The following is a 14,102-nucleotide window of genomic DNA, read 5'->3' on the forward strand; positions in this document are numbered from 1 at the left end:
TATTGTTACCCAGATGGTTATTTTGAATAGTTTGGGTGTAGTGTGTGTGATTCGTTAAAAGTATTATAAACTGGATGTTCAATTTAATAGGAAAGCGAATGATTATTTCTTTTGTTACCCAAATGGTTATTTCGAATAATCTGGGTGTAGTGTGTGTGATCAGTTGCAAGTATTTTAATATGGATGTTCGATTTAATAGGATAGCGGGTAGTTATTTTTACTGGTACCCAGATGGTTATTCGTAATAGTCTTGGTGTAGAGTATGTGGTCAATTACAAGTAACAAAAGTTGGATGTTCGATTCTATAGGCTATCAGATGGTTATCTCTATTGTCACCCAAATGGTTATTTAGAAGAGTCTTGGTGTAGTATGTAAATAGTAACAAATAGTAGAGGCTGGATATTCGATTCCATATGATAGCGGATGGTTATTTTTGTTGGTACTAGATGGTTATTCTTAACTAATAACTTTTACGCTTCGCTAATATCTTGAAACAGAATCAAAGTAGTTAGAGAACTAAAAATGTTATCCACCATGAAAATTTATCATTTCTGTTGTAACAAAATTCCACCACGAAAACACGTAAACAATGTGAAAAAAGGTATTTGTGGTCTTAAGACTAAGGTCCAATTTGGGTTAACAACTTAAATAAGCTCTTTTGAAAAAAGAGTTTAAAGTAGAAGGACTTTTATTAATAGCAACTTATAAATAAGTTATTTTGTGTTGATTTTTAGTTATAAAAGTACTTATTTTAAAGTTGTAGTGTTTGGATAAATAACTGAAAAAATACAATTTTTTTACACAAGAGAATGGATATTAAAATTCTAATTCATAATAATCTTGATGGCAATGCAAAAGAAATTATTATATAGTTAGTACTTGTTATTTTATTGTGCATGATATGGTAGGTGAAAATAAAAAATGAATATGAAATATGTGTCAATGTATATTTTGTTGCTGTTTTTTAGTTTTTTTATTGTGACTTCATAATTTAAAAGTAAAAAAAAAAAGTAGCTTCTGCTACTTCCCAAACGGGCTCTAGGTACATCTATTGCTTTCTCTGATTCCGGTTCTTCCTCACAGGTTCATCAATAGTCCGCTCGCATTATTTAGAAAAGAAAATTTCACACGCATAAAAAATATTATTCTTAAAATTTTAACACGAGTCTTTACAACATCCATGATCGAAAATAATAAAGTCATAAATATGTAGACATCAAACATTATGCAACTATAGTATTTACAACAATTTAACTCGTATCTAGTTAAGCCACCACTAAAAGCCATCTCTTTTTTGCATCCATCGTTTCTTACAAAATTAAACATCCGTAATTCATAGAAATTAAAAGTCAATCACATAAACCAGAAACATATAAAGAAAAGAATTCTAAGATATGAAGCCCAAACTCTATCAAATTTCATACCGTTCGCTTTAATCCAAGCATCCATGAACCATATGATATTACTATCTTTGCTGTAATTTCAAAAAAAAATATGAAAATTAACCCCAGAACACCCACAATCGTGCGCAATATGAGTACACAGATAGATAACAAAAAATCAAGTAAAACAAGGTCCTTAGAAGCGTAGCAATCAAAATTGAACTCTTGATTACGAACGTCACCAACACAAGTCATAATATAATCAGCTTGATTGACTCCAGATATTAGTAACAATAGAAATTACTTCCTAAATATTTTATATCATGTCACAAGTCTAAACTTTAAACATTCATCTAGTATAATTTTTTTCGCTCTAAGTATTAATAAAATCAAAAGGACCAATTAACTTGAAAAGTCAAGGCAACGCACTATTTATTTCGATCTGCTGTGTCAGAAGGACTATTCATATTCTATATAACTATGAATTATTTTAAAAATTTTAGCATGAGTCTTTACAACATCCATGATCGAAAATAAAAAAAAAGTCATAAATATGTAGACGTAAAACATTATGCAAGTATAGCATTGACAACCAATTTAACTTATATCTAGTTAAGCCACCGCTAAAAGCCACCTCTTTTTTTCATCAATTGTTTCTTACAAAATTGAATATCCCTAATTCTTTGAATTTAAAACTCAATCACATGAATCAGAAACATATAAAGAAAATACTTCTAAAATATCAAGTCCAAACTCCATCAAATTTCATACAGTTCGCTTTAGTCCAACCATCCATTAACCATGTGATTTTACTATTTTGCTGTAATTTCAAAAAAAAATATGAATATCACCGGAAGAACACCAACAGTGGTGCGCATTATGAGAACACAGACAGATAACAAACAAACAAGTAACACAAGGTTCTTGGAAGCGTCGCAGTCAAAATTGAACTTCTGATTATGAAAGTCACCAACACAAGTCATAATATAATCAGCTTTATAGGCTCTAGATATTAGTATCAATAGAAATTGCTTCCTAAATGCTTTATATCATGTCACAACGCCCAACTTTAAACATTTATCTAGTATAATTTTTTGCGGCCCAAGTATTAATTAAATCAAAAGGACCAATTAACTTGCAAATTCAAGGCAACGCACTATTTATATTGACTTAGTCACTATTTATATTTAAAATGTTCCGAAATATTGATTGTGATGGTAGTCAAATATCTTGATTAAGATGTAAATAGAGTCTTCACATGGTCAAACTCAATGCCAAAACTACTTTCATTTAGATCCTATCCAATCAAATGCATCAAATACAAGTAGACATGTGAGGAAAAAGTAAAATATACTTTCAGCTAGAACTAGAAAAGTGTAAACTTATTCCAAATTATAATTACAATTTTTCCTTAAATAAACAAACAGGATACCAATTCAAACCTATCTCTTCAAAATCAAACATACATAATCAGACAATTGAATAGTTATTCAAACGTGCCACCCTTTTAGGTTAGGTATTTGGAGGAAAAAATGTCTACATCCTAAACCAAATTTTAAACAGCTGTGCCAAAAAAAATAACCATCCATTTATGTATAGAAATGACCATCTGACTTAGATTGACTAAACAACTCACAAAGCAACAAATTTTAAGCACGTGCTTCACAACAATTGCTGACTAACTAATACCCGGAGGCAAAACAAATCCAAATACAGTCAACCATTAAAAAACAAGTCACGAAGAACAGGGTCCTGAGCAACATGCACGGGTCAGTATTTTTTCCAGTTTCCTTATCTTAACAAACACTTGAAAAACTCAAATAGGCCCACCAAGTCCCACAAGCAGCAAAACCCTTCTATGCAACCCATAACATGAAAATTACGGTAAACATCTATGCAACCCATAACATGAAGGAACGACTATCGAAAATTGACCTTCAATAGCGGCATGCAATCACACCCCATGGTTACTTTGGTGTTGCCCGAGGAAGACTCCAAGTGGCGTGAACATGCAGTGATTTCAACCTCCGGAGATGGCCGTTAATAGACAACGTGGGTGGTGGCTGGCCGACTTCCACACGACGCCGACTCGGGGATTCGCCTGCTGCTGCTCTTCTTCACAATAGAGGCCTCCCGAGGGATGGTCGGTTCGGCGATGGGCAGAATGGACGACGGGAAGGAGCAGAGAAGAAGCACTGTATATGGGTTAGTCCGAGTTTCTCAATGCCGTTTCAAATGGAGTAGGAGAAGGGTACTAGTTCCTGAATAGAGTTTGAATTGAGGGGAAGGGGAAAAGTTTTTACCGGCTGGTCAAGAAGGGGGGGGAGTGGGTGGGAATGTGGGATGATTACGATGTTAATAATTAAGAGGATTAAAATTAGAATTTTGGGAAGGGGTGTATAAGGTAAACTGTGTTAGTAAGCTAATTGGGCTAGTTTTTAGGGCCCATTGTTCATATTGTTCAACAAAGTCATTCTCCCCCTAGCATTCCCCATCTATATATTACATCCATGAATGTATTTAACTCAATTGGATCATAACTAAAAACAATTGATGATGAAGAAAATCCTAAATCATTCAGGCAGGCAAAATAAAAGTAACAACAAACACTCGTTATTTAAGGTCTGCAACATTACTCAGCTTCTCTTTCTCATCAACAACCATACAAGTTTGTTGAATATAAATGTTAAATGCTTCTTCTAATTTCTTTCTAACAGATAATGGCACATGGCCATAGATAGTTGATAATCTTTTGCTGCAGCAGTCATGACTTGGGATATACATAGAAATATCCTATACACATAATACAAAACACAAGAATTCTGAATGAATCTAGAGCTATATATTTTGTGAATCAATAAGGCATATAGCTAAAATCTTGTAATAATGATGGATTAGAAATGAGTATTTGTGTGTGATTCATTTTCATATTCACCATATTACTATTATAAAAATCGATAGTATGGAACAAAAAATAAATAAATAAATGTAAAGAAAGAAGGAAATGATAAAACAACTAATTGTTAGCAAATTGGATATAAAAAGCATGGCAACAACTAACAGACATGTGAATACATATTAAGTTGAATTTCGAAAACATTATATATAAAGAAAATTAGAACCTACTTTCTTTGTGAAAGAACCAACAAATTTTGAAGTTCCATCATGGGAGGAAGTTGTACCACAAGAAGAATGTACATCATGCTATTAACAAAATAAAAAAAAAAATAATGATTAAAAAAATCCATATGAAAATGAAATATGGTAAGTAAAGATATTAGAATAACAAAATGCATATACAACATATAAAGTATACTAATAAAAAAAAGCTAACCACTAAGATGACTGCACGATTTTTAGCTGCTGCAAACAATTTTATGAGTGAAGTATCAACTGAAACTCTATACACAATATAGGTAGGGCATATGCTGTCATCAGCGATGGGTTTTGGATAAACCATGAAAACTAAGTTTTGACTCATTAGTTTGGACAATATCTTTGAACCATTTGAGTAGAAGTTATCACTCTGTGGATTAAAATACACTAGATCATTTACATTACACAACAATTACATCGTGTGAACATAAAAATATAAAAACATAATTAACGAAAAAAATGAATTAAAATAGAAATGAGAATTCATATTGTTCAAATAAAACTTGGTGTATATATTATCTGAAGTCTTTATTAAGGAATCTAAGTAGGAGTTACTATCCGAAAAAGCAAATAAGTGATGTATAAAAACGAGTTAACAACAAACTGACCATAAGAAATGAAGGATTCTCTTTTAATAAGTTTCTACATTTTCTGTCTATAAGGTATGCAACCATTTCATCATGTAAAACAAAGATATTGCAACCTCCAGCATGGGTAGCAAACACTCTCACATGATATCTGCATAACATGTAAATATTAAGTCATTAACGGTAAAATACCTAATTAGTTTGGGTTCTAGAAAGAATACACGTATTCAATTGAATATAAAAAGCAAGAATTTTTTTAATACTACTAATTGCTTACTTTGGAAGACCATAAGAGCAATGTGTTAGACAAAATTCACAAAATGAAAAACGCTTCTCTGGTTTAATTTTTTTTTACCATATAGACAAATGGAGAACCACCACTGATGACGGGTAGAAATGCTCGTAATGGTTCCAATCAAAATAACATGAAGAACCTACATTTGATGAAAAATATATACTAAGCAAGTGTGGAATCAACAATTGAATATGTAAGTAAATAACTAATGAACAACCAATAAAGAAAAAATTTAAAATAGAAGTATCAAAGTTGAAATGATAAAAGACATACAGATTTTTCTTTTAAGTGTATTAAGTAGTCAAACCATCCAAATCGACCTCAATAGTCTCCATAGTCTCAGCATTAATAGAAGAACCAAGTTTGGGAAAAAATAAGGAAAATATTTAGAGATAAAAACACTACACACTAAAGAGGAATTTTTCTTTACTTTGGTTCCTTTTGATATTCAATTTTTGTGTCTTTCTAGTGAACGAAAAAAGATTTATGATTCATTGAGAGATTATTTGGAAAAAAAAGGACTATGAGTGAAAAGGCATAGATTAGAAAGAAAAACTAACACAATTTTGGTTGAGTTTGTCATTTGATTCTGTTTGTTCTTGGTGTTTTTGTTTGGTCTTGGCGTTGGTTTGTGAAGTACAGAATTGTTGCTTCGTTTGTCTTGGTGTAGAATTGGCTTGACTCAATTTGTTTTGGTCTTGGTCTTGGTATTGGCATTGGTGATTGTAATCTTGAATCGGATATAGTGAAATTCTGCCATTATTTGTGATGGAGATTGGACGTAGACCTCATTGCACTTCGAGGTTGAACCAGGATACTTGTCGGTGTCGTTTTCTTTATTCTTTCCACTTTTATCTTCTGCAATTGTAAGAGACTAAAGTCGAAAAATCTCCTACTTGCTCTGTTTCATACTTCTAACTTTAAAAAAGTGTTTTAATTCAAATCTTCCTTTCTCAAGGTCTATAATACCTTTACCTTGCAATACAATTTTATTTTTTTTTAAAAAAATTGTATTTGATAATGTTATAGTTATTCATGAAATTTTAATATTTTAATTTAAAAAAAAAAAGAGAGAAAGTCTAAAAAAAAGTCTAAAGACTATTTGTATTTTGTTTTAATAAAATAAATTAGACAACTTTTAATATTAAGTATTATATGACAAACTCATCCAGAATACACACATCTAATATTTAAAAATTTCCATTTACTGCTTGGTCTTGATTAAATATTGAACTCACCCCAGATACAATATACTAAAAAGCACATAATTTGTAACTAAAGCCTCAACTACGACCACCTGCACTTTAAGTGGGATATACCTAGCATAAATTTTCTCAAAACCTACTAAAACTCTTCGAGTTAATACTTAAAATGACCATTGAAATTTGACCTCGACTCAATTTGGCCCCTCAATTTTTAATTGACCCAATTTGTACCCTGAAACTTTAAGGTATGACTTAAGTTAGCCCTTCAGTCTGCTTCCGTCACCGGAGAGGATTCTGCGCATATGCAGAAGCAATGCATACGCATCCCTCCCACTTGCTCAAACCACTGTGCGAGCCCTAACTTTTTCTCTCCCTTTCTCAAACAAAACACTAGCAGTAACACTCTCTTCTCCCTTACACCACCATGCAGCCACCTTCTTGTTAATGTTGCAAGTGTGAGGAGTGCATGAAGTTAGTCCCACATCAAAGAAAGCAAGGAAGAGTGAGGAGTTTATAAGATGAGAGACCCATTAACTTAACGCTTTAAGGTTTTGAGTTGGATGCGGTGTCTTCTCATCTTATGTTATCTCACTTGATTCCTCCTCGAAATCTCCCTGGTGGTCGAGAGCTCCCCACGGTGGCCCAACAAAGTGGTATCAGAGCCGATGGTTAACCGGTCTGGTGGTTTTAAGGAGTATTCAAGGTGAAGTATCGAAAGTCTTCCCGGCAAAGGTGGTCCGGACGGCGTGTCCCGCGGTGTTTTGCAGCGGTGTGATAGACGAATACTCGTGGCAGAGGAGCGTGTCCCACAGTATTTTGCGACGGTATAATAGACGAATACTCGTGGTGGAGGAGTTGATACTTGATGTGGAGACTCACACTTGATGGGGAGATTGTTAATGTTGCAAGTGTGAGGAGTGTATGAAGTTAGTCCCACATCAAAGAAAGCAAGGAAGAGTGAGGAGTTTATAAGATGAGAGACCCATTAACTTGACGACTTAAGGTTTTGAGTTGGATGCGGTGTCTTCTCATCTTATGTTATCTCACTTGATTCCTCCTCGAAATCTCCCCGGTGGTCGAGAGCTCCCCACGGTGGCCCAACACTTCTCTCAACACCATCATCAGCTTTCTCATCACCATCACTACGCTATCAATTATCCCCTCACTGCCGGCATTCACCCAAACTACCACTTTCATACCACTTCCCTCCTTCTTTTCTTTTCTTTCATTCTCCCTTTTCACTCTCTCTTTTGCATCCCCTTCTTCTTTCTCTATGAACTCACCACCGAGCCACTGTCTTCCATCGCCGACTATCTTCTTCTTCTTCTTCTCACCGGCGATCCCTCCTCTCTCCCTTCTTCTTCCATTATCACCGTGGATCACCATCGAAGCCCTCTTCCTTTATCTTCTCCATCAATTCTAGCTAGCTTTCTCATGGTTTCTTTTCCTTCACAAAAATAGGACCGAAATACTCTCTCCCTCTCTTTTTTTTCCTTTGTTCTGACTATTATTGTCCACCCTATACCGCTGCGGCGTCTCCCCTACCACAGATTATCACCGTAGATCACCACTGAAGCCCTGCCCCTTTCTCTTCTCCTTCAGTTCTAACTATTTTTTTCATTATCTCTTTTCCTCCATGAAAACAGGACTGAAACACTCTCTCCCTCTCTTTCTTTCCCTCTGTTCTGACTACCATCGTCCAACTTACACTGTCGTGTCTCCCTTGGCCTAAATAACGAAACACCCTTCCCCCTTTTTCTCTTCCTTCAGTTCTAACTAGCTTTCTCATTCTCTCTTTTCCTTCACAAAAATAGGACCGAAACACTCTCTCCTTCTCTTTCTTTCCTTCTATTCTAACCACCACTAGCCACCCTGCACCTCCACAACATCTCCCCTAGTCCCTAGATAACCAAACAAAGCAGATCTAACAAAAATCTAGAGCAAGAAGAAAAAATGAACCGAGGATTCAGGGAGAGACATGACGATGATAGCGAGCATGCATTGGCGATGAACGAAGGTGATGGAGCCGCTGAGGTGAGCTCTGATAGTGTGGTGGTGTTTGGGGTGAGTAGTGAGCTTCCTACCCTAATGTGACTTGTGAGAGATGAGAGTGAGAGAGATTGGGGTGTGGGGGTGTGCTTCAAAGCTGTGAGAGACTGAGTCAGGTGTCAACTAAACGTGCCACGTCATTTCTCTGGTGACGAAAATAGATTGAATGGCTAACTTGAGTCACGCCTTAAAGTTTCAGGATATAAATTGGGTCAATTAGAAATTGAGAGATTAAATTAAGTCGAGGGTCAAATTTCAGGGGTCATTTTGGATATTAACTCAAAACTCCTCGCTCTCAAGTCTCAGTGTCACATAGGCTGCATTTATTTTTTAGAATAGGACAAGACAAGACATTAAAAATAAGATATAAAGGACAGAGACACAAAATTTAGTGTTCTTATATTCTATTTGGTAATAAAGTGGAACAAATTATAAAAATCTAATTTATTCTCATTTTTTATTCAAAAAGTTTGAAAAAAAATAATAAACAAAAATAAACAAAAATAATAAAAAAAATAAAAAATAAATTATATCCCTTGTTAGTGTCTTTGTGTTTTTTTATCAAGATGGATATAAAATACACTAATTCAATATCTCTAGACACAATATTTTTATTCATGACTCATCAATCAAATATAATTTTATGTATATTTTTATTTCAATGTCCCATCTCTATAAACAAATGCAGACATCATAAATACGTTGAGTTCTGACCCCAAAATTCATTTAGCACTTCCTCTCTTTCTTCTCTTATTTCTTCTATTTTTATTCATATGTTCTCCTCCGGATTACAATTTAGATATTGAAACGGTTGGATTTGAAAAGATTAAGAAAGAGAGTTAAGAGTGAGTAAGTGAGTTAGTTAGGACATTAGTAGGGAATTAAGCATAAATGGAGAGAATAAGTTTGAAAAAAAGGTGTTTGAATGTTTGATCATTTGGGTACATTTGCTCTAACTCGTTTTCTAATTAGTGTACACATTGCCATTAGTCCTTCAGCAATAACACAATATACTTCTAGAGCTCCTGTTCTTGAAACCGATTCTGACAAATATTTCATTCTTTATATGGCCATAAGTCAAGTGGTCAAATAAATTTTTGTAATTAAAAATATACTTAACAAAAAGTATAAATTACCGTCTATAATTTTTATGAAATATAAGTTATATCTTGATTTAAAACAAGATATTTAAAATTTAGAACAATAATACAAACATTATAACATCAATAATACAAAATTATAATTAACTAGTTAAATAACAAAAAAACTAAATAAACAAAATAATATATAATTATATATAAACATAACAAATAATAGTAAATTAAGTAAATAATCAAATATATAAAAAAAAATCAAGTTTAACAGAAAAATAAAATTAATTTAATTAAATTAAGAAAAAAATTAAAATATATTTTATCTATTCTATTACCTATGTAATGTATCACTATATGTCTTAGTTATTAGTTTTATAGTATCTTTACACTAGAAAAAAGAGTAAAAATAAAATTATTTTGTAAAAGAAAAGTGACAAATGACTTATTGAATTAGAATTTTTTTTAATTTGTAGAAAAAAATTAGAGTCAAAGTCTCAAAGAGTAAAAGATTAAAAAAAAAAAATTAAAGAGATAAAAAAGAATACAAAACATTACTGCTGCTGAACTGCAAAAGTGAAAGTGTTTCTTTGAGTATATGAATGCATTGGAAAGATAATTATATTTTACTTTTTAAAGAAGTTGGGCTATAATATTTTCTTGATACAATACAAAAATATTTAGACTTTTTTTTTATAGGTTTACACTAAATTATTAATGAATTGTATTTATAATTTAAAAAGGAAACTGATTTTTTTTTTGAAAAGATTAACAAAAATTATAATTTGGGAGGGCCATTGCCCCTCTTTCTATATGAGAGACTTTGTCCTTTGTAGTTTAATTCACTTTTAATATATATTTTATATTTAAATATATATTCTATTTTAGTAACTAATTTTGATGTACATCTAATATGGTTGAATTTTATTTACATCAAGGGTTGTGAAATATGATATTAATAAACTTTATTTTTTAATATTTTATTTATATTTTTTTCTTTATAAAATTTTAGATAATATAATCTTTCAGTTATAATTTTTTTTTATTTTATAAAATTAATTTCTTTAATATTCTAAAATATCATAGATTAATTTAAAAATTCTTTTATAAGTATCCCCTCTAAATTTGTAAACAATAAAATATTTTAAAATATTACAAAAATAAAATATACAATTTTTTTTATAAGTAGGAAAAGATTTTTATATTTTTCAAATTATTTGAGAATTTGATTGAAGATTTTGTTGAAATATATGGACAAATATTTTAAAATTGTATAAAAAAACTAAAAATTTGATCTTTATATTTTTTCAATTTTTTAAAATATATTTGACTATTGCCAACAAAATGTCAAAAAGTTCCTTTAGCATAAAATTATTAAATTCTAAAAATAGAAATATTATATTTTTCTAATCATACTTAAAAAAAATATCAAAATTCAATCTCAAAAAATTTTTGTGAATATATATTTAACGTTAAATATTTTTTATTGTGTTTGAAAATATTTTTTTACTAATAAATTTAGAAGGTATATGTTGGTTATAATTCAAATTTCAAAGGCGTCTTTGATGATTTGTTCTTCTTTCATTAAAAATTAATTTACTAATGCAAAAATTATTAGAAACTAATTTAAAATACCAATATTAATTCCAATTAAAATGGATAAGTGAATTCACTAGAAGGCAGTAGTTGTCGGCTAATTTTTTTTATATTGATTAAATATATGTGTAATACGTTATTATTGAAAGATTAGGTATTTTTTTTTATATGACATTTTTTCAATTGATAATATTTAAATTGGACGGTCCGATTTATTTGAAGAAAAAATAAATTATAAATCGAAAGGTCTGATTTATACTTTTAAATTTTTTTATTTTTTAAAATAAAAATCGGACGATTATATTTTAATATATATTTTTTTTAATTTTCAAAGACATATCGGATCGTCCAATTTGTGATTGTTTGTTTAAAAAACAAATCAATACAAACAAATGGATGTTTTCATTTGTGTAACCCATAGTAATGTAAAATACTTCTCTCTTCACGGCATCTTGTGAAACACCTATCTCTCTCACACGAAAAATAAAAAGCTCTCAATTGTCTTCTTGGTTGCCAAAATGTTTGATAATAAAAAAATATTAGTAACAGATAATTTAAGTTTATTTTATTTAATTAAAATTAATAAAAATAAAATAAATTTAAACTGTTTAAATTAATTTTTTATTGTCTCCCTATCTGGTCTCAAACCTTGAAGGAGATAGAGCCATTCATCAGCGCTACTAAAAAGGAAGGAGCTTATTGAGTTATTGATGGTTTCTTTTGCAATCAGTTTCTCTTCGAACCTCCTTCATGGCCATGGCACTTTACAGGTCAAGTCTTGTTCTCAGTCGCAAACCAAGAAACGCTGCTTGAGATGTCACACTCTCTACTCAGACCAAGACAATTCCCCAATTTCTTGCTCCTTCCACGGCCACATCAACGGTATGCATTTCCATTCCCCAACCTTCGGATTTCGTAACTGTTTCTTTAAACCGAAATGTATGCAGGGGAGAAGGGTCTGTTTTCGTTGGCGCCACCGCACCAAGGAATAGATGGGGAATGGAGCGATAAATCTGGAGTTATAGTTTACAAATGGAATGACAAAGATAACAGACCAAACACTGGCCGCGCCAATTGGAAGAGAAGATGGAGTTGTTGTGCTGAGTATGATGAGAATTCACCCCCTTGTAGACTCGGTTGGCATGTTTCTTATGATGACGGTGAAACTCTCTATTAGTTAATCAACTTGGTCGAGTGGTCGCAAGTGCTAGTAATTTCAAAGAAGAGCTAGGAATTTATAAGATGGACTCGTTAACTTTTAACACCTTAAGATTTTGAGATTGATGTGGTCTGTGGCCCAACAGTAGTCTCTTCTGTTAGCTTAGCTATCATTACAGTTTTCATCGCTTCTTTCAATTGGTTGTTTATTACTTGTTTCATGACTAAAAGATACAAAGGTTTGAGAAGATTTGGATTTTGGATCGTCAAGCATATAGTTGATGTTGAATTCGAAAGTCTTGTTAACAATCCTTTAACCAATTAACCTTGAGATATTTGATAACAAGTGAAAATGCATGTTCTATGGGGATTTAACTTAATTGCTATCAATGAGTGCTGAACAATAATGTTTCTTGTTTCAGCCATTTAACAATCTCAATTAAGAAGCTGAATGTTCTAAATGTACATATTTGCAAAATCTTTTGTCCTAAAAAGAGCTCAAATTACATAAACCAACATTAACATACCATCATTCAAAAAGTGTTTGATTTAATAGAATATTCTTAGAATATTCTCAGTATATTCTCTATTTTAACAGAATATTTTTAGTATATTCTAAGAATATTCTGTTAAATCAACACTTTTTGACCGACAGAGATTAAATTGTAAATTTTAATTCTTTTTAAGAACTCAATTACAAACTTTTAAAGTGTAGAGACTAATTTGCAATTTCATTAAAAATGTAGAGATCAACTATGTAATTTCACCAATTTTAAATTTAGTCTTCTGTATGCAATAATTTTGGACAAATTAGTCTTTTGTGTGTCGAATTAGGGATCCTATGAGTCTTATATAAATCTATTCAAAGCATTTCAAAAAAGAGTAAGGAGTTTATAAGATGAAGACTCGTTAACTTATTACCTTAAGATTTTGAGATCGATGTGGTATCTGTGCCCAACCGTAGTCTCTTCTGTTAGCTTAGTTATCATTAGCCATTACAGTTTTCATCTCTTATTTCAGTTGGTTGTTTATTACTTGTTTCATGGCTAAAAGATACAAAGGTTTGAGAAGATTTGGATTTTGGATCGTCAAGTATATAGTTGATGTTTAATTCGAGAAGTCTTGTTTAACAATCCTTTAACAAATGCATGTTCTATAGGGATTTAACTAAATTGCTATCAATGAGTGCTGAATAATAATGTTTCTTGTTTCAGCCATTTAAGAATCTAATTAAGCTGAATATATTTGCAAAATCTTTTGTGCTAAAATGAGCTCAAATTATATAAACCTACATTAACATAGCATATGTACTTTTTTTCGAGAAGAATGCTAGGGGGCAGCAATTTTGATGTTTTGTAACCATCAATTAGCCATCAATAGTGTTTTTAATGGTGTGAGATTACATAATATCTAATGGTGGGAGATCACTCACTTTTGTTTTGATGGTTAAGTGCTGGCCAAAAAACACAAAAGTTGCTGACCCCTAGACTTTTCCTTTTTCCTATTAGGCTTGCGAATTACCATGGATAGTTTCTTAATCTCTTTCATATCACTCCAACTTCAAGTCACTACAAACTGATAGC

At 31.6% G+C, this 14,102-nt stretch overlaps 1 protein-coding gene across 1 annotated transcript; it reads left to right on the forward strand.

Annotated features, from left to right (window-relative positions):
• The first annotated feature begins 12,003 nt into the window (after positions 1–12,003).
• On the forward strand, positions 12,004–12,808 carry LOC107612025 (uncharacterized). The gene is made up of 2 exons (XM_016313867.3): positions 12,004–12,243; positions 12,309–12,808. Exons 1-2 carry the CDS (start codon positions 12,072–12,074, stop codon positions 12,536–12,538), a joined length of 402 nt encoding a protein of 133 aa, XP_016169353.1. The 5' UTR covers positions 12,004–12,071; the 3' UTR covers positions 12,539–12,808.
• Positions 12,809–14,102: the final 1,294 nt, after the last annotated feature.

This window comes from Arachis ipaensis, chromosome B8, assembly GCF_059453495.1.
Source record: "Arachis ipaensis isolate K30076 ecotype BB chromosome B8, ASM5945349v1, whole genome shotgun sequence".
Lineage (NCBI taxonomy): Eukaryota > Viridiplantae > Streptophyta > Magnoliopsida > Fabales > Fabaceae > Arachis > Arachis ipaensis.